A 27,144-nucleotide genomic window follows, 5' to 3' on the forward strand; every position below is an offset into this window, starting at 1 on the left:
TATGCCCTCAAGTAAAAAGACAATCTATATCCATAATTTCTTGTATTTCTCTAATAATCTATTACCAAAGCATCTGGATGTAAAATTCCAGAAAAAAATATTCCAGGTATTCAGGTGAGAAATTAATGAGAGAAATTTCTTCTAGGTCTCCTCCTTTGATGAAAACTTTCCAAGATTCTGTATGTTTTTCTAAAGAGCGGTCCAGAAATTTTAACAGCTTTGTGCCCCATCCTAAATGCGAAATCTTCCAAAATCAGAATCCAGGCAAAACTTAACTTCAAAATCCTTACATCACAGATTGAAAAAAAAAATATTTCTTCTATTAATTCTTGATTGTTCATAAAAATGGTTACTGATATTTGTTTAAAGAAAAGTTTGGATGGAAGAAAGTTATCTTTTGGTTCCATCTGTAACTTCAATAACTTCATCTCTACAATTTCTGCTGCTAAGAAGGAGCCACTGCAATACTTTTAATAATATAAGAATTAAAGCAGAAAAGTTTTTTTTTCAGACCTCAAGTATCTACATCATTTAAAAATCAGAAATCTAAAACACTGTCTGTTAGCAAAGAGTAGATGATTGAGATGATGTGGTCTTCATTAATAGTTCAATATACTCATAAGCCACTGGGGTTCAAAACAAATGCAGCTTCATCTGTTCATCAGATATACTTCTAGTTGTTTACTAAAGGAAGCCAGCTTGGAATTGATAACTGTGTGTCACAGTGTTGAGTTAGATGTCTTGAGAAAAGTTTCAATCTTCTGGAAAGCCAAAGAAAAAGATGCTCATGGCCACTTTGATGAATCCAAAGAGAAGTATGAAAGTTATTATTCTAGAAACTATCTTAACCAAATGGAATTGTTGCTTCAGTTTTTAGCATTATGGAGTTATCAAACCCTGCCTCCAGTTTTGTCTTCATGTAATAACATTACCTTATTGGGGTTGGGTTTGAGCCAGTAAGACTTCTTTCCAGGAATTTCAGACAGAAAATGAGACATCTGGGGTATTGCTCCTCCTAGATTAGATGAGAAGGATAGGTATAGCTGGGTGTTGTTTGCTAACTATCTATCTTGACCTTAGCAGAAGACAGAAAGTATGGGACTCATTATCAAGATTTTCACTGTGTTGACTGTTTCTTCCTGTCTTTTTTTTTTGTCCCAACTATTAGCTTACAGATATTCACTTTAGCTTCTATAAGCAGGGCTAGTCATGGAAAAGACTTCAATTTTTCCTCTAGGCATCTTCAGTATGAAATCCTTTAATTTTCAGTTCCAAAAGGCTGCAATGGCAAGGCAGATGGTTTGCATGTGACAGCATGCAGCTCAGAGCACGACTTAAGCAAAAGAAAAGAATTGACATTTTGTTTGAAGGTGATGCTGCAGACTTGGAGAAGATGAATGCATTGATTCAGTGTTGGAAGAATACAGGCCTCTCTCATAGCTATCTGTATTCAAATTCACTTTGATATTTGTTAGTAAGCCAAAAGCCAAGCCCAATTCAACACACACATTTTAGGTTCACTCTTCAAAGTTAAAAAAAAATATCGATACTCAAATCCCATACTAAATTTCTGATATCTGAAAATTCACTGCTTCATATAATATTCTCAATTAAAGCAATTTTTACAGTACTCAATGTTTTTATGAAGAAAATATCAAATACATGTAAACGATAATTCCTAGAAATTAAAATAATTAATCCTGACTGGTAAATAAATTATGTGAACTAAACTTCTAATATGCATTATTTTCCATATCACACATAGCAACAAAACATTATGGCCTGTTTCATAATTTTGGCAATCTTCATAATTCAGAGCTAATTAACAAAGAGCTCCTGACCAAATATTAATACTGTAGCAAGAAAGAGCTGGCAATAGTCTAATCTTCCACCTCATCTTTTCCATTTTTTCATGAAATTTCCTCAAGAATTCCTAAAACAGAATTGTAAGATGAATTCTAAAACCCAATAAATTCTGATAAATTGTTTCTCTAAAATAAGGTTGATTTTTACATCAAAGGCAATGTTAATCTTCTGAACCTTTAGAAAATTGTTTGTTTTAATGAAATACCAGTCCTGTTGATACAGTAATCCAAAAAAATGCAAGGATAACTTTATAATTCCAAAGTTTCCTGCTTTCTGGTAATTTCTACCAATTCGTGTGGTAGATACAAACCTATTTTATCAATATTAATCACAAATCTTGTATTTTATCCTTTGAACAGTTGTTTCATAATTCCAATAATCTGTTTCACTCAGATAAATTGAAAAACTTAACCCATGAAAATATTACTAATCAAATCTCCCAACAGTTTTTAGAAAAGGTCACTCCATAAACAGTATTTAACTAGCTGATGCTAGATATTGCTTATCACAATACAACCTGCATGTTAAAAGTGAAACACATCACACCTATCACACAGGAGGCTATGGTAACAGAGCCATAGTTGACATATGCATGCGGCAAAATCTGATAAATTAATCCATCTTTATCTAAAAGCATTATGCTTTTATTACTGTTAAATAACACATGTTATTAAGGGGCAAAACTGTTTAACATATTCATACCTTCATTAAACTGGTTGTCTGATGTAAGCACACTTCCTGATGGCAAGGGACCAACTGAACTTGAACCTTCCACCACCTGCCTCTTCTCAAAACTAAACTCAGGAAGTCTTGGAGCCTGAGGTCTGGTTTTTCTTGCAGGGTTCAAGAAAAAACAGTAGGCACATCGAAAAGCTGCAGAGAATTTTTAAAAAATAAGCAAAACCACAAACCAAACAAAGTTCAAGGACTAATTAGTTAACTCACAAGATCACTTTTGCAGATATTCAAAAGAACCTTTTAAAAGTTACTGTGTATGTTATTTAAATAATAATATGGTAGAGGCTCTAAACAGAACTAAAGCATACTTCCTAATTATTAGAATTTTAATTTTTAAAATTAAAGGCAGAAAAGGCATAACAGGTTACATAGCAGGCTAACTATGTAATAAGTTACACAGCAGGTTGACAGCAGAATAATATTAATGATTTAAATGAATTAGTGAGATTACATTTCTAGTAACCAGAATCATTAGGTATTTTAAAATCCAGAACCTTGCACATTTACCCATGAAAATGTAGTACATAATATTTCAGAAGCATTTTCAATTTACCACAGTAGTTTTTAATAGTGGCTACACATGAGAATCATCTGCAGAGCTTTAAAAAATATACTGATGCCTGGACCTCATACTCAGTCCATTAAAGGAGACTCTTTGTAAATGGGTCCTGGGTATCATAATTATTTTAAGCTTTTTGGGTGACTGTGATGCACAGTGGGGTTTGAGAACAACTGGCCTAGAGGCTGTACATTATATAGGAAGAAACCTGAATTGTCTTCCCTGCTTTGCTCTATGTACTAAAATAAGGATAATATGCCTAACCAATGTATACAAAGAGAGTATATAAAATAAAATGACACTGCATAGAAAATGGCATAGAATAAAATATTTAAGCATAAAATATTTAAATATCATTGCCCAATAATTCTTACCAATGTATTCAAATTCTTCCTTCAAAGCCATGCCATTATGAGAAAAACACTGCTGACATATAAGTGCATACCTACACCGTAAGGAAAAATGAACAGACCAGTTACAAATGCAAACAAAGCTCTTGACAGAGACTAATTTAGCCATCATGGCTAATTTATATTTTAACACAGCTAAATATGCCATAACAAATTATATGAGACTTAGTAAACAACAAACAATATTCATTAAATAAAAGCCAAAATTAACCAAAGCCCAAATTTCAAGCATTTAAAAATATAATTTATACATCAAATTTAAAATAAACTAAGCAACAGTTAAATGAATATATCTTTATTAAATTAGCAGAAACATATTTGACAACTGAACACTTAAATTTTGGTGTTTCCCAGAGTATAGTGCTGGGGATGAAAGCCTCCAAATCTGTGGTCAGATAAGGCTGGAAAAGTTGGAACCCTCTTAGAGATTCTCAATGAATATTATTAAAACCTGAGATGTCTTGCGGCAAACAAACATATTTAATTTTGTTTAGTACAACCCAAAGATTAATTACTATACATGATTCTTATACCTTTCCCAGTTACACTAAACATCTATTTATATACTTTCTCAGTTCTCTGTGGATATACTCAATGAATACTTCGCTATATCAAATGTCATTCTATTTTGAATAACATACGATTTATTACATAAACACTAAATTCTCATTCCTTTTTTTAAATAATATTAATAAGGAGCGCTGTCAAACATCTATTATCCGATGAATTTTTAAAAAATCTATACTTTGACAATTGCTCTGTACATATCATACGATCTTCCTAGAGTTATTTTAAGAATAATTGGAAAAGCATTTTGAGAACTAAATACATGCAAATTGCTCTTAACATTAAAAGTACTACTATCACCAAGTCCAGTACTGATACCTATAAAGCTCCACTTCTTAGAACCTATCAGAGTTGAACTATGTTTTTGCTCTTTAAGTTTAAAAGTTTCAATGAAATAATCCAGTTTCTCTAAAAGTTATAGCAGAGTTAATATTTTTTCAAAATGGATTTAATCCAGACTATGTTGTCAAAACTTCTACTGTCAAATAATTGAATATGTACTCTTTTGCAGGGCTATAAAATACTCCACTATGCTCTAAAGTCAGAAAATAGGTGCCACAAAACTAAAACATCTAGTGTGTACACACACACACATCCTGTTTTCATTTTCATTTATCTACCACCCTAGTAAATATTACCTGTTTTGTGGACCATCACCAACCAAATATTCAACAATTCTATCCAAAGCACCTCGTTCTCGGGGGAGAATAGGTCTTGCTAAAGGTGGACCTGGAGGATGAAGACCTATTAAATAAATAAATACATACAAAATTTATATACATGAAATACACATAAAATTTAATTCCATTACCAAGAACTACCTATACTTGTTAGAAATTTTAAAAGGTTTTAACAAAATAGCAAAATACTAATTCTTATAAATCTCTGAAGAACATTCAAATTTTCATTAAAAATACTGTACTACAAAATATATTTAAATATGTGCTATATTAGAACTACCTTTGCTAGTAGATTCTGTAGTAGATTCCTACATAACTACTAGCAAATAAAATTATGCTTAGTTCTGTACAAACTGATGTTTTTAAAATGCTCCAACTCTTAAAAGCCTACATGATAGTAAATCAGGGGACTTCCACTTCAGGCCATAATAGAGCAACAGGAGTCAGATTTAACGTCCCACCTAAAACAATTAAAATACTGTGCAAAACATATGAAGTAACAGTTTTAAAGACACTGGATATCAAGCAATGTAGGTTATTGTTCCCTGAGAAGACTAAAAACAAAACATGCCCTACAACTGCCCCAGCTTATTGCCTATAGAGAGTTTCCACTCGGCAGTGAAAAGAAAGTAAACCCAGATGAAATGTAGCAGACTCTCACAGTTGAGGAGACAAAGCCAGAATTCTGAGAAGGCCAAGGCATATTGAGTTCACAACAAAGGGTACCAAGCAGGAGAGAAGGCACAGAGAAAGAACAACAAAGATTTGCAGAGGGTCTACTGGAGAATTCAGCAGAGTACTGACTGGTGCATGCATGTGAGAAAACTATCTGAGGATGGAGGAAAAAAACTACTCAAAAAGGTGAAAAGAAACAGCAGTCATACAGGGCCAAGAATATTGCCCATTTCCAATCAGAGTGGGAAAACCTCCTAACACACAGGCCATTAGGTAAAGTATTCAGAAGAGTACTGTATAGGAATTTTTAAAACCCAGTATTCAATAAGGTAAAATTCACAATCTCTGGCAACAGATTAAAAATTACTAGACATGCCAATAAGCAGGAAAATATCACTGATAAGAAAAATCAATCAAAATTGACCCAGAAATTATGAAAATGACTGAATTAGTACACAATATTAAAACAATTCTTATAACTATATTTCCTATGTTTGAGAATCTAAAGATTCAGTATGCTAAGTAGACATAAAAAAATGTAAAACTTAAAACCAAATTGAACTTCTACAGATAAAAACTACAATGTCTAGTATAAAAAAAATCCACAGATTATGTGTACAACAGTTTAGACACTGCACACAAAAAAACTGGTGAACTTTAAGACATAGCAATAGAAACCATACAAAATGACAACCAGGCGCAGTAGCTCATGCCTGTAATCCCAGCACTTTGAGAGGTCGAGGTAGACAGATCACTTGAGCTCAGGTGTTCAAGACCAGCCTGGGCAATATGAGGAAGCCCCATCTCTACAAAAAAAAAATACAAAAATTAGCTGGGTGTGGTGACATGCACCTGTAGTCCCAGCTACTCAGGAGGCAGAGGTAGAAGGACTGCTTGAACCCACGAGGTGGAGGCTGCAGTGAGCCATGATCGTACCACTGCACTCCAGCCTGGGTGACAGAGCAAGACCACAGAACAGTCTCAAGCAGCCTAATATATTTATATTTATATTTAATTTATATTTATATTTATATATAATTGGGGTCCATCAAGAAGAGGAGAAAAATGAAGAAAAAGACAAAACTATTTAAATAATGCATATTTTCCAAATTTGATTAAATCTATAAACCCACAGATTCAAAAATATCAACAAATCCCAAATACAAGAAACACAATTTTGCTCCAAGACAGTGCATGAACAAATTGCTTAAAACCAATAATCAAGAGAAAAATCTTGACCGGGTGCAGTGGCTCATGCCTGTAATCCCAGCACTTTGGGAGGCCGAGGTGGGCAGATCACAAGGTCAAGAGATAGAGACAATCCTGGCCAACATGGTGAAACCCCGTCTCTACTAAAAATACAAAAATTGGCTGGGCGTGGTGGCACGCGCCTGTAGTCCCAGCTACTCGAGAGGCTGAGGCAGGAGAATTGCTTGAACCTGGGAGGTGGAGGTTGCAGTGAGCTGAGATTGTGCCACTGCACTCCAGACTGGGCAACACAGCGAGATTCCATCTCAAAAAAAAAAAAAAAAGAAAAAGAAAAAAGAGAGAGAGAGAAATCTTAAAACAACAACAACAACAACAACAAAATACATTATGTACAGAGAAAAAGATAAGAATGACAGCAGACTTCTCATCAGAAAAGATGCAAACCAGAAAACGATGAAACAGTATGTTTAAAGTTCTGAAAGAAAAAAACTGTCAAAAATGTTATATCCAGTATGAGCATCTTTTTTAAATGAAGACTTTTACAGATATACAAAACTGAAAGAATTCATCACTAGAAGAACAACACAAGAAATGTTAAAAAGAAGTCCTTCAGGCAGAAGGAAAGTGATAGCAGATGGAAAGCAAGATCTACACAAAGGAATAAAGAATCTAAAACAGTTATCATGTGGGTAAATATATGACTTTTTATTATTTAAATCACCTTAAAAGATAACTGACTGCACTCTATTATGCATTATATGTAATCTAGAGATTATTTAAAGTATATGGAAGGATATGTATAGATTATATGCAAATACTATGCCATTTCTTTTAAGAGATTTGAGCATCCGTGGATTCCAGTATCCACTGGGGGATCCTGGAACCAATCGCCCATGACATATACATGTTCTTTCAAGTAAATATAAAACATTTACCAATACATGGCATTCTCAGACATAAAACAAGTATCAATACACATAAGAAGATTCACGTAACACAATGTATGTTTTCTAACAAAATAATTAAATTAGAAATCAGCAGCAGATAAACATCTGAAAAATCTCCAAATATTTGGTGACTAAATAACATACATTTGAATAACCCAGGATTCAAAGAAAAAATTAAAATTAGAAAGTATTTTGAACTGAATGAAAATGGAAAAAAAATCAAAATTTATAATATGCAGCTAAAGCAATACTTAAAAGAAAAAATTTATAATATTAAACACCTATATTACAAAAGAAGATAGGACTAAAATCCATAATTTCAGCTTCCACATTAAGAAACTAAAAAAGAAGAGCAAATGAAACCCAAAGTACAGAATAAAAGAAATAATAAAGATCAGAGAGGAAATTAATACAACAGAAAATACAAAAATAATAAAGAAAAGCTGGTTCTTTGAAAAGATCAATATAATTGTTAACCTCTAGCCAGACTAATCAGGAAAAAAAAAAAAGAAGATACAAACTATTAATATCAGAAAGGAGAAAAATGCCATAACTCTGGATTGTAAAAACATTAAAAGAATAATTAGGGACTATTACAAGCAACTTAATGCCAATAAATTCTACAGGTTAGATAAAATGGACGAATTCCTTGAAAGACTACCAAACTACCGAAGTTCACTCAAGAAGATAAAAATAATTATGTTAAAATTTTGTTAGGAATTTTTGCCCCTACAATCATGTGTGATATTGGTCACAGTTTTTCTTAAAGAAACTGAATTTTTAGTTAAAAAAAAAACAACACCTTTTTCTCTCAGAAGAAAAAAAAAAAAAAAAAACCAGGCCCAGATGCTTCAACTGGTCATATCTTTAAAATTAAGGAAACATTTAAATTAAGGAAGAAATAATACCAATTCTACACAAATTGTCCAGAGAATTGAACAGGGAATACTTACTCATAATGTTATGAAATGAAACCAACATAACTCTGATAACAAAACCAGACAAAGATATGACAAGGAAAAAATAAACAAAAAAACCACAGACCAATATTCCTAATGAGTATTGATATAAACATTTTTAACAAAATATTAGCAAATCGAAGCCAACAATATGCATATAAGATAATTCGTCATGATCATGTGAGATTTATTCCAGGAAAGCAAGTTAGTTTAACATTTAAAAATCAATGTAACTCACTATATGAACAGGCATTAAAACAAAGAAACAAAGCCCAATATAAACATCTCAATAGATGTAGAAAGAGCATTTGAAAAAATACATAATCTATTACTGATTTAAAAGAAAACCTTCAGCTAACTAAGAATAGATGGGCACTTCAAGCTGATAAGGAGTATTTATTAAAACAAAAAACCCTAGAGCTAACATCATGCAAAACTGTGAAAGAATAATTGCTTTTCCCCTAAGACCAACAAAAAGGCAAGGATGTCCACTCCTAGCACTTCTATTACCATTGTACTGAAGGTTATAGCTCATATAATAAGGTAAGAAAAATAAATAGAAGAAAACCAGACTGGAAAGGGAGAAGTAGAATTTTCTTTTTTCAGACAATGTGGCTGTCTATGTAGAAAATACTATGTAATCTACAAAAAAGTTATACTAACTAGAGCCAATAAATTAGTTTATCAAGGTTATAGGATACAAGAGCAATATACAAAAATCAATTGTATTTCTATATACTAGCAATAACCAGTTGGAAATAGTTAATAAAACAATACCATTTACAATAGCATTAAAATATGAAATTAGATGTAAATTTAACCAAAAAATGTGCAAAATCTATACACCAAACACTACAAAACATTGCTGAAAGAAATTAATGACATAAATAAGTGAAGAGAAATATACTGTGTTCATGTAATAAATTAGACAATATCATAAGATACTAATGGTGAGTTGGGAGTGGAGGAATAACACATAAAATTTAGTTAATAACTTTTATTTTATATAAAAATAATAACAAAAATAAAGAGTTACACATTCAAACGTTATGAATTGTAACCCTATAACCTCTGAAAACTGAAAGAGAACTATTTGCAGGAGATACTCTGAATTGAGACAACACAGAAGGCACTGAGAAGACAGTGACAGAATAAAATAAAATGTGATGTTTGCCTTTGTAAAACAAGACAGAATGAACATGATAAGGTGGGCAGCAATGGAGGTTTACATGGAGACTTCATAGAAGACTCTGAAACAAAATGGAACCCTGTTGGAAGATGCCCTGCAATATAGGGATACAAGGGTTTCAAAATGGCTATGACAAAATCTTTCAAGTATTCAAGATGGCTTTAGGATAGCAATACTACATTATACTAAATTCTTATAATTTAAATGAATAAAAAGGAAATTTGATTTGTAAATAATCACAAACTTAAAGGCTATTACCATCTATAAAAGGGTAACTGATGTCAAAATTATAGCTATTAGTAAATAAAAGTTAGGTTCTAGACCAAGTTCTTAGTATCAGAAATCAAGTACACTTTGTTTTTTTTTTTTTGAGACACAGTGGCGGTATCTCAGTTCACTGTAACCTCCACCTCCCAGGTTCCAGCAATTCTCCTGCCTCAGCCTCCCAAGTAGCTGGGAATACAGGCACCTGCCACCAGGCCCGGCTAATTTTTGTATTTTTAGTAGAGACGAGGTTTCACCGCGTTAGTCAGGCTGGTCTTGAACTCCTGACCTCAGGTGATCTTCCCATCTCCGCCTCCCAAAGTGCTGGGATTACAGGCATGAGCCACCGTGCCCGGCTCTCAAATACACTTTTAAGTTTCCATCACTGGCAGGGCACAGTGGCTCACACCTGTAATCCCAGCACTTTGGGAGACCAAAGTGGGCAGATCACCTGAGGTCAGGAGTCTGAGAACGGCCTGGCCAATACGGCGAAACTCCTACTAAAAATACAAAGATTAGCCAGGCCTGGTGGTGCCCACCTGTAATCCCAGCTACTTGGCAGGCTGAGGCAGGAGAATTGCTTGAACCCGTAAGGCAGAGGTTGCAGTGAGCCAAGATCCATGACACTGCACTCCAGCCTGGGCAACAGAACAAGACTCTGTCTCAAAAAAAAATAAAATAAAATAAAAAGATTCCATCAGCTAAGTTATTGGTTTACTTGTGCTAACAACATTCAATTATTATCATCAAAAAATAAACTTGAATCCAGACATGGTCATCCCTCATTATCAAATTTTCAACTTGAATAAGCAAGCCAAATTAGATTTGGAAAGTATTTAAGCCAACTTAACTTGCAAGAGTATTTTACTTCTACATATTTAAAGTGAACATATCCACAAAAGAATCTGGATACATGAAATAATAGATTTCATAAAAATATCTTAAACCTCTTGCACATGCATCTTTATATGCATGCTGTTATAGACAATGGTAATTAACACAAACATCAAAAGCAATCATTGTAGGAATACTGGTCATTTTTACACAGCTTGGCAAATTATCAAGTACCTGCTGGTTATTAATTTTCAAACATATGGGAGCTCTGTGGTAATACACATTAATTGATTCTCTTCCACAAATATGGCATAAAGAAAAAACTAAGTATTTAATCTTCTTTATAATAAATTATTTAACTCATTCACATTTTTGACAATGTACAATTTAAAGTCTTTCACACAGAAACTAATTAAAAACTTCAGTAAAACATGTTATATTTACATGATCATAAAATCTAGGCTATTATTCCTTCTATAGTCCTATTCTTACACGTGCAATACAATTTTTATTACTTTATATGTTGCTAAACTTTTTGCTTAAAATAAGTTAGATATACAAATGTATATAATCCATACATTCGCACCCAAAAAAGTTCTTTCATTAAACAACCAGGAATTTTAATTTACAAATCATGGGTATCTCAAATCAACCAGATAACAACAGAAACATTAGTAATTTTCAATCATTTAACTTTTCTCAATTTCATAAAATATATGGCTGCCTTAAGTATTGTCATTATATGTCAAATTTAAAAGTATTGTTTTACGTAACTATTTTAAAAGTTTTAAGATTTGTATACATTTCATTTATAGTCAGTATTCTTAATTTGTTAATAAATGAAGAGTTTTTTTAGTCTTCTAAAATCTTACGCTGCATTTTTGAAGGAAAACAGGAAAAACATCTACTGTACTAAGTGACATTTTCATTTTTTATTGATTTTACTACACAAATGCTCTGATTACCTGATATCAGCTACTGCCTAGCCTCAAAATCATTATTAATTATATATTAGTAATTAGTCATGAAATAACAAAGTAATCTACATTAGAATAATCTAAAACAAAATAAATAATTTACTAACATATGCAACAATATGAAATGGAAATCTACATAAAACAATGTGATCTGTGCTAAAGCAGTGGACTTCCATGCCCCAGTCACACTCCAAAAGAAACTGGAGGGTACTATAGTCTATTACACTTCAGAATGGGATCTTCCCCTAGAGATCCACCACAGTGAAAAGAGATAATCTATGAAATAAAGAGAATATGTTCATTTAATAGAGCTTTATAAAATATCTATCAGAAAATACTAAGGTTCTATGCCTTAAAAAAAAAAATCTACTAGCCCACATTAACAAAAGTATACAATACAGGAGTATTATTCCTGAAATATGTTGTCATGTTTAAAAATATATGGAGTTGAGCAAAAAACATCAATACATTCCAAAAGTGTTTTCTTCTATCCCTGTTTTACATAAATCTGGAGGCATTCTAAAGTTGAATATAAAAAGATATGCTGTACTGTTGGCTACAGAATAATACAAAGTTTTATTGCTATTTAAACAAAGAAGCCATAACAGTTAAATGAGCTCAAGAAATAGGTTTCAGTATCACAAGGTGCCAGCTGTAAAGAGTTATGGCTAATTGAATATGGAACTCCTGCTTAATCAGATAACTGCTCTGCTATTTCCAAATGAAATGCCATTTCCATACCATCTGAAAATGGCCCGTTTTATTGGTAACCAGAGAAAACAATATAAACGGTAAATAACATTAAGTGCTCTGTTTACCCATTCCAGGCACTGAAGTAGGAGGGGATCCAAGATGTCTTGGTAACACATTTGATGATAGGGCTGGAGTAACAGTCCTTTCTGGGGGTCCACCAGGGGCAGAACTGTCCTTTGGTGGTCCAGGAGATACTGGAACTTGTGGAGGAGGGCCTTGGTTAGGGCTTGCTGGTGTTGGAGAAAGGTTTCTTTGAGCTGCAGTTCGCTGACGAATCTCTGAGAAGAGTAAGTACATACTAGACTTAATTTCCAATATACCATATTAGCCAGTATCACAAACAATTTATATTTATTAAAATTTTACGCCCCAAAAGGCATTGCAGTGTCAAAATTACTTATAATAATAAATCTATAATATGTGACATTGAAAACAAAGTACTCTATTTCTGAACTTACAGTTCAACTGTACATGTTTACACAACAAGCCATGATCTAAGTGTAGCTACTGATACCACTTTTCAAAACAAATCCAGTAAAATAAAATCACCCAATTATGTGCCATGTCTTTTTAAAGTAATCGTCCTCATCATAATAAAGGAAAGAAAGTTTATCAGAATTAGTGAAAACTCCAAATTGCAGATTTGTTTTTCAAGATTTAAAAAACTAAAAACTAAGTGATAAGTGAATAAGTATATTCTGGAATTATCAAAGTAATTAATCTAAGTAGTCATAGAAATGCTGAAAAAGTATTTTTACTATTAGGTACCATTTCCATTCTCCTTTATGGTATTGCTATCCTTTTGGCAAATTTGTTTTGGCCAAAACATTCAACAGATCTACTCCATATAAACAATGTTTCATCATTAATACATCTTAGCTTATAGTTACAGAAATTACAAGATTCTCTGTAACAGGGGTCAGCAAACATGCCAAATTCAGGCTGCCGCCTGCTTTTGTAGTTTTATTAGAACACAGGCCAGTTCTTTTGTTTACAGATTGTCTATGGCTGCTTTAGAAGAGTAGAGTAGTTGCAACAGAGACCATATGGCTCTCAGGGCCATTTAACTATATTTACTATCTGGCTCTTTACAAAAAAAGTTTCATGACTTGTACTCAGTAACGTAAAATTGAATTCTATTATTCTCTATTCCCACCAATATTTTACTTGAATGTCAGTGGTAAGATTTCACATAAAGAAGCCTTTATACTTTTTCAATTCTACCTATCACATTAAATTATCACAAATCCTGAATTAGTGAGCTGAAACTAAGTAAGTTATTTATAATTGGCATAAATAGTAAAAATACATATGTCCAGAAGCAAAACACTTGGACTCTATTTGACAGTTAAAGAATTACATGAAAGTTCATCGCAATTGAAAGTACAGCTCTAGCATCAGATCTTAGTTCATCCCAATCTAGTCTACTAGCTAAGAACCGGGGCCCTGCAGTTAGAAAGATTTGGTTGGAATCCTGGCTCTGGCTACATGACTTCAGATAGGTTACTTAACTTTGATAAACCTGTTATTTTATCTGTAAAATCAGGATAATAATATTAACTAATTGTTATGAGAATTAAATATGATAATGTCTGTAAACTGATAGCTCGCATTTAATGAATACTTATTTCAGATGACAGTTTTTGTACACAACTAAGTATTTTCAAATGATTTTAGCTAAAATTACTGGGATCAACTAATTTTCCATTGGTTCACAATTTAGTCTTTAACCAAGCCATGGCAATAATAAATTAAAAGCACAGTATCATTATATAAATGGAACCATCTTTATGTTTTGCTACTTTCCATGCAATTTATATAGAAAATTTCAGCTGTTACCTGAACAAATCATATCCTAACGTCTGCAAATTAGCTGCTAACTTTATTTTTTACTCACAAGGAGCACCTTAATAGGTGGTTGCATATTAGGAAAGCCATTAAATGCTGCAAAAGGTACTGAAATCAATAAAATCATATTAGGATTTGATAATTTAAACTACTCATTTAAAAATAAGGCATCAAATACTGTAAATCATTTTTCAGCCAACTTTCAGGTAAAGCATAACTCAAAAAGTGGCATTTTTCTTCCAGATAAATGAAAGTTTAGCATTTATTAGACTATATAAAAGCAGCTATTATCCTTCCTCTTCACGAAGACTTGAGACTACTTCCTCTAAATGTGCATTTACCCAGTGAAAATTACCTGAAATGCTTTTACTATCACTAGTACACCACTGAAAGGAGACTAGCTAACAAAGGACACCATGTCAAGCATTCCATAAAAGAGACGTACCTTAATAATTCTAAATCTAAATTTAGGCAAAGGGGGAAAATGTTATAGCAGAGTTACAAAAGGGAGAAAATGTAGTTTCATCATTTTCAAAGGAAAAGCAAGTATCAAGGGTTACAATATCTTCAATAGTTCAAAATAACAAGGTACCAAATCTGTATTTGTCAAACTATTATAAAATATTCTGGTAGTCTCAATTTAAAATACCTCAGATTTATCTACTTTTAACTACTTGTGATTCATAAAGTTTTGTATTAATTACTCTAAAAAGTTTCCAGTACTCAACAAAATAGTCATATTAGATATGTTCAACATTTCCTGCCTTAAACGTAAGATACAAAGCCCCCAAAAGAGCCACCAAGCATTCCACATGAATCTGGCAAAAAATCATAAGGAGCATGCCATAAGGTTAATTCTCAACCGTAGTATCAATTGATCTCATCAATGATCAATGACCCAACAAAAATCATACTCACTGAGGATGATGACATGCCTATATTAGGTTTAAATTCAAAACTAAGCAAACAGACCCATCACCAAGTTCTTTTCAAAGAGGTTACTTATTAAGGGTTATGAATAAAGGTTGGTTAGTGGGTACAAAAATATAGTTAGAAGGAATAAGAGCTAGTGTTTGATAGTACAGTAGGGTGACTACAATTAACAATAATGTGTCATTCAAAATAGCTAGAAGAGAAGAACTGGAAAGTTCTCAACATAAATAAAAGATAAATGTTTGAGGTGATAGATATCCCAATTACCTTGATTTAATCATCATAAATTGTATGCAAGTATGTAACCCCAAAAATATGTACAATTATATATCAATTAAAAATGAAGCAAACAGAATCCAAATGATATATTTTTAAAACTACTATATTAAACAGAAGCTTAAATTAATGATAAAACAGCATAGCTGTGCAAAGCAAAGACTCTGGGATCAAATGGTCATAATTTTAGCTCCACCCTGTTTACTAGATACGTATGCTACCTTTTCCAAGTTGATGATATCACTCAGTTCAGCTTTCTCATAATGCGAATACTTACATCTTATGGTTGTTGTAAAGATTAAATGAGAAAATCAAGACAAAGAACTCAGCCAAAGCACATGCGAAGTACTTAACAGGCAATAACTATTAGCAGAAATAGTGCATATCTAAAGGTTCCAACGATTATTATAAATCAAAAACTAAGCAATCTAGAATTTCTAAGGCAATTATTTAAAATATATAGATACTAATTTACACATTAAATGTTCCCGTAGTTATTTGTGAAGTCGTTTACATGTATAAATTCACAATTTATATAAAAACTTAAATGTATAATTCTAGCTTGCCATTAAATAATATTGGGATGAATGTTTTATAATACAAATACTTGTCCCTTAATTTATCAGATTTTTTAAATACTCTTTTTATGCTGCTAGAAGGTTTTGTCTTTGTTCTATTATCAAGCTGTGGTAGGAAGAACACCATACAATAATTAGGAGGCCTGGATTTTCATCTAGCTAATAGTACCAGTTCCTTTATTATTTCCATAGGTTACTGAGGAACAGGTGGTGTTTAATTACATGAGTAAGTTCTTTAGTGGTGATTTTAAGATCTTCATGCACCCATCACCCAAACAGTATACACTGCACCTATTTGTAGTCTTTTATTCCCATCCCCTTCCCGCCCTTTCCCCTGAGTCCCCAAAGTCCATTGTGTCATTCTTATGCCTTTGCACCCTCACAGCTTAGCTGCCACTTATGAGTGAGAACATACGATGTTTGGTTTTCCATTCCTGAGTTACTTCACTTAGAGTAATAGTCTCCAATCTCATCCAGGTCACTGTGAATGCTGTTAATTCATTCCTTTTTATGGCTGAGTAGTATTCCATCATTCATTCATTCATATATATATATATATATATATATATATATATATATATAAAAAATATCTCTCTCTCTCAGTTTCTTTATCCACTCATTGGTTGATGACATTTGGGTTGGTTCCACGTTTTTGTGATTGCGAATTGTGCTGCTATAAACATGTATGTGCAAGTATCTTTTTCGTGTAATGACTTATTTTCCTCTGGGTAGAAACTCCATCGTGGGATTGCTGGATCAAATGGTAGTTCTACTTTTATTTTTTAAGGAAATATCCATACTGTTTTCCACAGTGGTTGTACTAGTTTACATTCCCACCAGCAGTGCAGAAGTGTTCCCTGTTCACCACACCCACACCAACATCTACTATTTTTAAAATTTTTTTATTATGGCCATTCTTGCAGGGGTAAGGTGGTACTGCATTTTGGTTTTGATTTGCATTTCCCTGATCATTAGTGATGTTGAGCATTTTTTCATGTTTGTTGCCCATTTGTATATTTTCTTTTGAGAATTGTCTATTCATGTTCTTAGCCCACTTTTTGATGAGATTGTTTGTTTTTTCTTGCTCCTTACGTGAACTAAAACCCCACTAGGTTCCAAATTTCCTTAATATGAGTGTTGGCAAAACTACAAAGGCAATATTCATATTTTCCCTAGCACTGGTCAAAGGCTTTCTGAACTCCTGTGTCCAGTTCTAAGACTCATAAGAGAAAATTTCAGAAATTGGATTTTAGTAATGGGGGTGGGGGAATCTTTAAGCCTATTCACATATGCAAATGTGGAAACTCTTGGGGTGAATTTTGCTTTTTGTAATTGTGAAAAAAATTATACTATAGTATAATTTTATACTATAGTACTATAGTTAGGGCACAGGGATATATTTTCAGGTAAATTTCTATTGTTTTCAGTTCTGTATTTTTTAACTTATTTGAATGTAATTCCTTTAAATAATCAAAATAATAAAGACATCTCTTCCTTCTACTTTCAAAACTTTCTGAAGTCCATGGTCACTGTATCTTCTGTTCACATCCACTCATACTAAGCTGCTCCAAATTCAGCTTCTACCCTATTTCGCTATTAAAATTGTACTCTCAATAGGTCAATGTCTTTTTATTGCTAAAAAATGACTTTATAACCTCTTCCTTCCTATAGAGGCAAAGCTTTATGAAAAACAAACAAAAAAAACTTCTCTGCATTTCACTTCTTAACACAACTCAATCTGGTTTTTGTGCTCCTTTTTAGCTACCACAGTATTACCCACCACTGAAAGTATCACTGCTTTGGTCACCAACAACATTATAATACCACTACTAATGTTGCGTTAACATAGCTACTCTTTATCAAATCCCTATTTTGCTAGGAACCATGCTAGGCACTATATATGAATTTACTAATTTCATCTACTATTTATATCAATCCTTTGGGGTAACTCCTATCCCCAGTTTTCAAAAGAAGAAACCAAAGTTCAGTGGCTAAGTAACTTGCTAAAATTCTCACAGTAAAATAAGAGATGGAGCCAGGATTCAAATTCTGGTTTTTATGACAAAAATGCCCATATTCTCTGTGTTATGCAACCTGTCAAATTCAAAGGCCTCATTTCAGTCTTCTACTTACTACCAATCTAGCTCTACTTTTGACTCTGATCATTCATTCTTTTTCCTGGGCTCTTGTTTCTTCATCTACTCTTAAATGTCAATGTTCCCTGTAGTTCTGTCTTAGGTGCTCTTACTCTATTTTCTCTCTCTGGGCAATTTCACTCAATCTCATATTCCAATAATAATCACCTATGCCTCCCAATTATTTCTAATCTGTATATCTATAACCTCAACCTTTCTCCTGAGCTCCATATGAAATAATCAACTACCTATGAACCTCAGCATCTTGCTATAACTCCCATTCAACAGAACCAAAAGTAAATTTATTATCTTCTACAGAAACCAGTATTCCAATTATGTTCTTTATCTGGCTTAACATACTAACACCTAAGAGTTGTCCAAACAAAAACGTAGGTCACATCTTGATTCTTCCTCCCACCCCCAACCCCTGCCCCGCTTTCCAAATACAGTAGATTGCCTGTATCAATCTACTCCTGAATTATCTCTCAAATCTCTTCTTTTTCCTCAGCGCTATTGCTGTAACCTTATCTAGTACAGGCCTTTATCTTTTAACTATATTAGATGATATTCCTAATTGTTCTCTATGGCTCAGTCATATTCTCTCCAATCCAACATAACCTCCATGTTACTAAAAAAAAAAAAAAAAAAAAAAAAAAAAAAAAAAAAAAAATTCTTCATAAAATGCTAACTTGATGTAAAATTCAAAGCCTCCATTGACTTTATATGTTGTGTATAAGATAAAGTCCTGAACTCCAGAACTATACTACATAATGATGCAGAAAAAGCCCTTCATAATTTGATCCCTCCTTCATATGACCCCTACCTTCCTTTTTCAGGGATATGGCAATATTTGTAGTGCCTCGAGGTGCGAAGTTCTTTCTCTCTTCCAGTCCTTGCACATGGAATAAATCCTTTACCTGAAGAGTACTTTTTCAATCCTATTCTCACAGCAAATTATTATTAAAAGTTATAATGCATTGTAATTCGTGCCTATCTTCATTTTGGTCCTTACCATACCGTTTATTACATGTGTATACCCCTTTTAATCAAAAGCTAATAAGCAGGAACTACATCTCTGCAGACACATGATGTGGCAAAGGTAACTGGTACAGAGTATGAGCTTAATAAACACCTATGAAATCAATCTATTTTCCTCTTGCATTTCAATGTTAAATTTCCAACTGCCTATTACCCAGCTTATTTGGAGTGATAAACAGGAAAATGGCCTCTCAAAAACGTCCCCATCTTCCTGTCCATTCTGTAAATATGTTACATGCAAGGCAGATAAAGATTGCAGATAGAATTAAGATTGCTAATCAGCCTGCTGCATTTAGAATCTCAGCTTAACTTCAGAAGTCCATACAGAAAAGCTATCTTTAAGCAGAAAGTTTTCTATTAATAATAATATATATCACTTGCCAGCCTTTAGTTGAGTTTGTTCTTTTGTTCTGCTTTTCAAATTAAAAATACATTTTGCTTTATAGTTCCTTGTCTTAACATTTACTTTCCTTTATCACCTTAATAATTTATTTTTGATCTGGCCTAACTTCTAGAAATCTCAACATTAAAGAACATGAACCTTGCAGTTCACCAAGGTCCTATTTGGTAAATTACTATTTTATAACATTTAAACAAAATACAGCAATGCCAAAATAAATGTTTACTTTTATTTTCTTCAACTCATTTATTAAGCAACCACTAAGAGTAAAGCACCAGTATAAGCACATTGAAGGGGATTCAGAGTTGCATACAGAGGTAGCAAGCTATCTTTAAGACAAGAAAAACAAACTCACTAAATATTCTAATACAAGCTAAATGCCATATAACGGGAGCCAACAAAGTACTATAGAGTGAAGTGAGGACTTCACAAGAGGTGAGGACTGACAACTTCAGCCCATCTAGATGGGCTGAAGAAAGGGTTTACAGTGATGATGGCATTTGAGATAAACAATGAAAACTGGATTGGGATAGAAATGCCTTTGTTATCTATATTAAAGTACATGTGGCAGTTTTAAAATAAGACTCCAAAATCCTTTGATTCTCCTTTCAACAAACGAGAGCAGAGGGTGTCTGTGTACCCTCCCCTTGAAATTGTACTCTGACTTTGACAAAGAGAACAACGTTGTGCCAGAATCCAGGACTTTTTGTCTCCTATGCTCCCTGGTCTTGGAACCTGCCACCAGGGAAGAGTAAGCTCAACTGACCCGAGAGAAGTCCATGTGGAGAAGAAACAACAGCCAGCACCAACTTGGAAACAACAGCCAGCACCAACTTGCCAGCTGTGTAAACCACCTTGATAGTAGATCCTCTAGCTCAGTAAAGTAGCTCTAACTGATGTGAGACACAGATAAGCTGTCTCCACCAAACCCTAGCCAAGCAAATTTCATGAGCAAAAAAAGAATGCTGTGTTAAATCACTAAATTTCAGGATGGTTTGTTATATACTAAACAATTGTAACAGTATAAATTTGATACTTATGTAAAGAACATCCAAATTTCTTATAAGGCAAATTTGTTAAGGTGAATTTATTATTTTATAAGGCATTTTTCACATTCTCTTAATCAAACACATGCCCAAAAACCAGCAAAATATAAGGTATTGCTCCATTTGGTATAAAGATCAAAAAAAGATCTATAATTTCTACTTTAATTTTCAATACATGCTATGGAACACAAGTGAGTAAACTAAAACCTACTGAAATAAGTTGTACTCTATTTGCTAAAACCATTAAATGTCTCTGCAAAAATAACTGATTTTGAATTTAGCTGTGGCAAGATACAATTGACTTTTCTTTTGTTACATTTCATTAGTAAAGGTGCAGGGCTGAGTACAAAAGGCAAAAGAAAATGTGCAGGTGGTTTCCTCCTAGAAAACAATAAGAGGGTCACTTAAGGATTTGTTTTTAGGCTGGGCGTGGTGATTAAGGCCTGTAATTCTAGCACTTTGGGAGGCCGAGGCTGATGGATCACTTGAGCCCAGGAGTTCGAGACCAGCCTGGGCAACATAGTGAAACCCCATCTCTACAAAAAGTTAAAAAATTAGCTAGGCACAGTGGTACATACTCGTAGTCCCAGCTACTCAGGAGGCTGAGGTGGGAGGATGGCTGGAGCCCAGGATGTGGAGGTCACAGTAAGCCATGATGACACCACTGCACTCCAGCCTGGGTGACAGTGAGACCATGTCTTCAAAAAAAAAAAAAAAAAAAGATTTCATTTTTAGGGCATCCTCCAAAAATCTGATCATTCTCCCTATTTCAATCATTCACTCCTATGGTGATAACCTATTCCTATAACTTTGCAACCAGAAATAACTGATCACTTCTCAGGTTTAAGCATCCTGTTCTCCAACCACTAACCTCTCAGCTTACCTCCTCCAACTGCAAGATCTATAACCCATTAATTATTAATAGGTCAGTGAACATTTTTGGAAAGAGCCACATAATAAACATTTTAGGCTTTGCAGACCACATAAGCTCCTGTTGCATATTCTTACTCTTTATTTTTTAGAATGCTTTGAAAATGTGAAAACATTCTAAGCTGAAGAACCATAAAACACAAGTCTTGGCCTACATTTGCAGGTTGCAGTTTGTGGATTCCTGTATTAATACTACCAACACCTTTTGACTGTCCATCACTACCATTCATGTCTTTATTTCCCTCATAATCATCTTAAATTCCATAATCCATTGTGATAATGGCTCGCCTACAAACAACTTCAGCTCCTGGCCCCCTTATCAAATTATCTAACACATGAGGCAAAACCCCAACCCTGCTTAAAACCAACCATTTGCCTACTCCATGCTGGCACCTACACGGGTGACTGTAACTGGAAAAGCACACAGAATCCTGCATTAAATTTATGACTATTCATTTTAAGTAGCCTTTAGAGTCCCCTGGCATTATTCCATACCTTTTCTTCAAGCCTCCAACATTATCTCCCCCAACCTCATCCTCACTAAGAAAATAGAGATACAATCAGAAAATTGGCTGGGCGCAGTAGCTCACACCTATAATCCCAAAACTTTGGGAGGCTGAGGTGGGCAGATCACTTGAGGTCAAGAGTTTCAGACCAGCCTGGCTGTCATGGTGAAACCCCGTATCTACTAAAACTACAAAAATTAGCCAGGTGTCATGGCGGGCACCTGTAATCCCAGCTACTCAGGAAGCTGAGGCAGGAGAATCACTTGAACCTTGGAGTCAGAGGTTGCAGCAAGCCGAGATCATGCCACTGCACTCCAGCCTGGGTGATACAGTGAGACTTCATCTCAAAAAAAGAAAACATCTCAAAAAAAGAACCCAGCCACCTACCTATGTCTTCCCATGTTCTCAGACTTTCCTCATTGCTAAAGATGAGCTATCACACACTTGTCAAAAGCCGACTTCTCCACTTGTATACTAGATCACATCCCCTCTTGCCTACTCATGGACAGTTCCAAATCAATTCTCCCTACTCTCTCCTCCATCATTAATTATTCCACATGGATACTATTGCAGATCATTCCAAGATGGCCGAATAGGAACAGCTCCAGTCTGCAGCTCCCAGCACGATCAACACAGAAGACGGGTGATTTCTGGATTTCCAACTGAGGTACCTGGTTCATCTCACTGGGACTGGTTGGCCAGTGGGTGCAGCCCACAGAGGATGAGCTGAAGCAGGGCGGGGCATTGCCTCACCTGGGAAGCGCAAGGAGTCAGGAGATTTCCCTTTCCAAGCCAAGGGAAGCCGTCACAGACACTACCTGGAAAATCGGTACACTCCCACCCTAATACTGTGCTTTTTCAACAGTCTGAGCAAACCACACACCAGGGGATTATATCCCGTGCCTGGTTTGGCGGATCCTACGCTCACGGAGCCTTGCTCACTGCTGGCACAGCAGTCCGAGATCGAACTGCAAGGCAGCAGCCTGGGGTGGGGGAGGGGCGTCTGCCATTGCTGAGGCTTGAGTAGGTAAACAAAGGGGCCAGGAAGCTCGAACTTGGTGGAGTCCACCTCAGCTCAACCAGGCCTGCCTGCCTCTGTAGACTCCACCTCTGGGGGCAGGGCATTGCTGAACAAAAGGCAGCAGAAACTTCTGCAGACTTAAAACGTCCCTGTCTGACAGCTCTGAAGAGAGCACTGGTTCTCCCAGCATGGAGTTTGAGCTCTGAGAACAGACAGACTGCCTCCTCAAGTGGGTCCCTGACCACTGTGTAGCCTAACTGGGAGACACCTGCCAGTAGGGGTCGACCGACACCTTATACAGCCGGGTGCCCCTCTGAGACGAAGCGTCCAGAGGAAGGATCAGGCAGCAATATTTGCTGCTCTGCAGCCTCCTCTGGTGATACCCAGGCAAACAGGGTCTGGAGTGGACCTCCAGCAAACTGCAACGGACCTGCAGCTGAGGGTCCTGACTGTTAGAAGGAAAACTAACAAACAGAAAGGAATAGCATCAACATCAACAAAAAGGACATCTACACCAAAACCCCATCTATAGGTCACCATCATCAAATACCAAAGGTAGATAAAACCACAAAGATGGGGAGAAACCAGAGCAGAAAAGCTGAAAATTCTAAAAACCAGAGCACCTCTTCTCTTCCAAAGGATCGCAGCTCCTTGCCAGCAAAGGAACAAAGCTGGATGGAGAACAATTTTGACAAGTTGAGAGAAGAAGGCTTCAGAAGGCCAGTAATAACAAACTTCTCCAAGCTAAAGGAGGATGTTCGAACCCATCGCAAGGAAGCTATAAACCTTGAAAAAAGATTAGACAAATGGCTAACTAGAATAAACAGCATAGAGAAGACCTTAAATGACCTGATGGAGCTGAAAACCATGGCACGAGAACTACGTGATGCATGCACAAGCTTCAGTAGCTGATTTGATCAAACAGAAGAAAGGGTATCAGTGATTGAAGATCAAATGAATGAAATGAAGCGAGAAGTTTAGAGAGAAAAGAGTAAAAAGAAATGAACAAAGCATCCAAGAAATATGGGACTATGTGAAAAGACCAAATCTACGTTTCATTGGTGTACCTGAAAGTGATGGGGAGGATGGAACCAAGCTGGAAAACACTCTTCAGGATATTATCCAGGAGAACTTTCCCAACCTAGCAAGGCAGGTGAACATTCAAATCCAGGAAATACAGAGAATACCACAAAGATACTCCTTGACAAGAGCAACCCCAAGACACGTAATTGTCAGATTCACCAAGGTTGAAATGCAGGAAAAAATGTTAAGTGCAGCCAGAGAGAAAAGTCGAGTTGCCCACAAAGGGAAGCCCAACAGACTAACAACAGATCTCTCAGCAGAAACTATGAGACAGAAGAGAGTGGGGGTCAATATTCAACATTCTTAAAAGAATTTTCAACCCAGAATTTCATATCCAGCCAAACTAAGCTTCATAAGTGAAGGAGAAATAATATCCTTCACAGACAAGCAAATGCTGAGAGATTTTGTCACCACCAGGCCTGCCTTACAAGAGCTCCTGAAGGAAGCACTAAACATGGAAAGGAACTAACGGTACCAGCCACTGCAAAAACATGCCAAATTGTAACAACTATTAATGTTTGGAAGAAACTGCATCAACTAACGAGCAAAATAACCAGCTAACATCATAATGACAGGATCAAATTCACATATAACAATATTAACCTTAAATGTAAATGGGCTAAATGCCCCAATTAAAAGACACAGACTGGCAAATTGGATAAAGAGTCAAGACCCATCAGTGTGCTGTATTCAGGAAACCCATTTCACGTGCAGAGACACATATAGGCTCAAAATAAAGGGACGGAGGAAGACCTACCAAGCAAATGGAAAACAAAAAAAAAGCAGGGGTTACAATTCTAGTCTGTGAGAAAACAGACTTTAAACCAACAAAGATCAAAAGAGACAAAGAAGGCCATTACATAATGGTAAAGGAGTCAATTCAACAAGAAGAGCTAACTATCCTAAATATATATGCACCCAACACAGGAGCACCCAGATTCATAAGGTAAGTCCTTAGCAACCTACAAAGAGACTTACACTCCCACACAATAATGGGAGACTTTAACACCCCACTGTCAATATTAGACAGATCAACGAGACAGAAGGTTAACAAGGATATCCAGGACTTGAACTCAGCTCTGCACCAAGCTGCCTTAATAGGGATCTACAGAACTCTCCACCCCAAATCAACAGAATATACATTCTTCTCAGCATCACATCGCACTTACTCCAAAATTGATCACATAGTTGGAAATAAAGCACTCCTCAGCAAATGTAAAAGAACAGAAATCACAACAAACTGTCTCTCAGACCACAGTGCAATCAAATTAGAACTCAGGATTAAGAATCTCACTCAAAACCACACAACTACATGGAAACTGAACAACCTGCTCCTGAATGACTACTAGGTAAATAACAAAATGAAGGCAGAAATAAAGATGTTCTTTGAAACCAATGAGAACAAAGACACAACATATCAGAATCTCTGGGACACATTTAAAGCAGCGTGTAGAGGGAAATTTATAGCACTAAATGCCCACAAGAGAAAGCAGGGAAGATCTAAAATCGACATGCTAACAACACAATTAAAAGAACTAGAGAAGCAAGAGCAAACACATTCAAAAGCTAGCAGAAGGCAAGAAATAACTAAGATCAGAGCAGAACTGAAGGAGATACAGACACAAAAAAACCCTTCAAAAAATCAGTGACTCCAGGAGCTGGTTTTTGAAAAGACCAACAAAATAGATAGACCACTAGCAAGACTAATAAAGAAGAAAAGAGAGAAGAATCAAATAGACACAATAAAAATGATAAAGGGGATATCACCACTGATCCCACAGAAATACAAACTACCATAAGAGAATACTATAGACACCTCTATGCAAATAAACTAGAAAATCTAAAAGAAATGGATAAATTCCTGGACACATACACCCTCCCAAGACTAAACCAGGAAGAAACTGAATCCCTGAATAGACTAATAACAGGCTCTGAAATTGAGGCAATAATAGCCTACCAACCAAAAAAATTACAGGACCAAATGAATTCACAGCTGAATTCTACCAGAGGTACAAAGAGAAGCTGGCACCATTCCTTCTGAAACTATTCCAAACAATACAAAAGGAGGGAATCCTCCCTAACTCATTTTATGAGGCCAGCATCAGCCTGATACCAAAGCCTGGCAGAGACACAACAAAAAGAGAGAATTTTAGACCAATATCCCTGATGAACATCGATGCAAAAATCCTGAATAAAATACTGGTGAACTGAATCCAGCAGCACATCAAAAAGCTTATCCATGACGATCAAGTTGGCTTCATCCCTGGGATGCAAGCCTGGTTCAACATATGCAAATCAATAAATGTAATCCACCACACAAACAGAACCAAAGACAAAAACCACATGATTATCTCAATAGATGCAGAAAAGGCCTTCACAAAATTCAACAGCCCTTCATGCTAAAAACTCTCAATAAACTAGGTATTGATGGGACGTGTCTCAAAATAATAAGAGCTATTTATGACAAACCTACAGCAAATATCATATTGAATGGGCAAAAACTGGAAGCATTCCCTTTGAAAACTGGCACAAGGCAGGGATGCCCTCTCTCACCACTCCTATTCAACATAGGGTTGGAAGTTCTGGCCAAGGCAATCAGGCAGGAAAAAGAAATAAAGGGTATTCAATTAGGAAAAGAGGAAGTCAAATTGTCCCTTTTTGCAGATGACATGCTTGTGTATTTAGAAAACCCCATCATCTCAGCCCAAAATCTCCCTAAGCTG

At 35.2% G+C, this 27,144-nt stretch overlaps 1 protein-coding gene across 6 annotated transcripts in view; it reads right to left on the reverse strand.

The window, feature by feature from the left end:
* The window catches only part of LNPK (lunapark, ER junction formation factor), an 84,227-nt gene that overhangs the window by 9,116 nt on the left and 47,967 nt on the right, over positions 1-27,144 (reverse strand). For 4 of the 6 annotated variants that reach the window (XM_016950075.4, XM_016950076.4, XM_016950077.4 and 1 more), the window contains 4 exons: positions 12,693-12,905; positions 4,779-4,884; positions 3,538-3,608; positions 2,569-2,739 (listed from right to left, as the gene is read on the reverse strand). In XM_016950075.4, coding sequence (XP_016805564.1) covers positions 2,569-2,739; positions 3,538-3,608; positions 4,779-4,884; positions 12,693-12,905 — 561 coding nt within the window. Of the gene's footprint in view, positions 1-932; positions 1,016-2,568; positions 2,740-3,537; positions 3,609-4,778; positions 4,885-12,692; positions 12,906-27,144 lie in introns of all 6 variants that reach the window. The other 2 variants (XM_054679124.2, XM_016950078.4) reach the window with 1 other exon arrangement.

The sequence above is a fragment of the Pan troglodytes genome, chromosome 13 (genome assembly GCF_028858775.2).
Source record: "Pan troglodytes isolate AG18354 chromosome 13, NHGRI_mPanTro3-v2.0_pri, whole genome shotgun sequence".
Lineage (NCBI taxonomy): Eukaryota > Metazoa > Chordata > Mammalia > Primates > Hominidae > Pan > Pan troglodytes.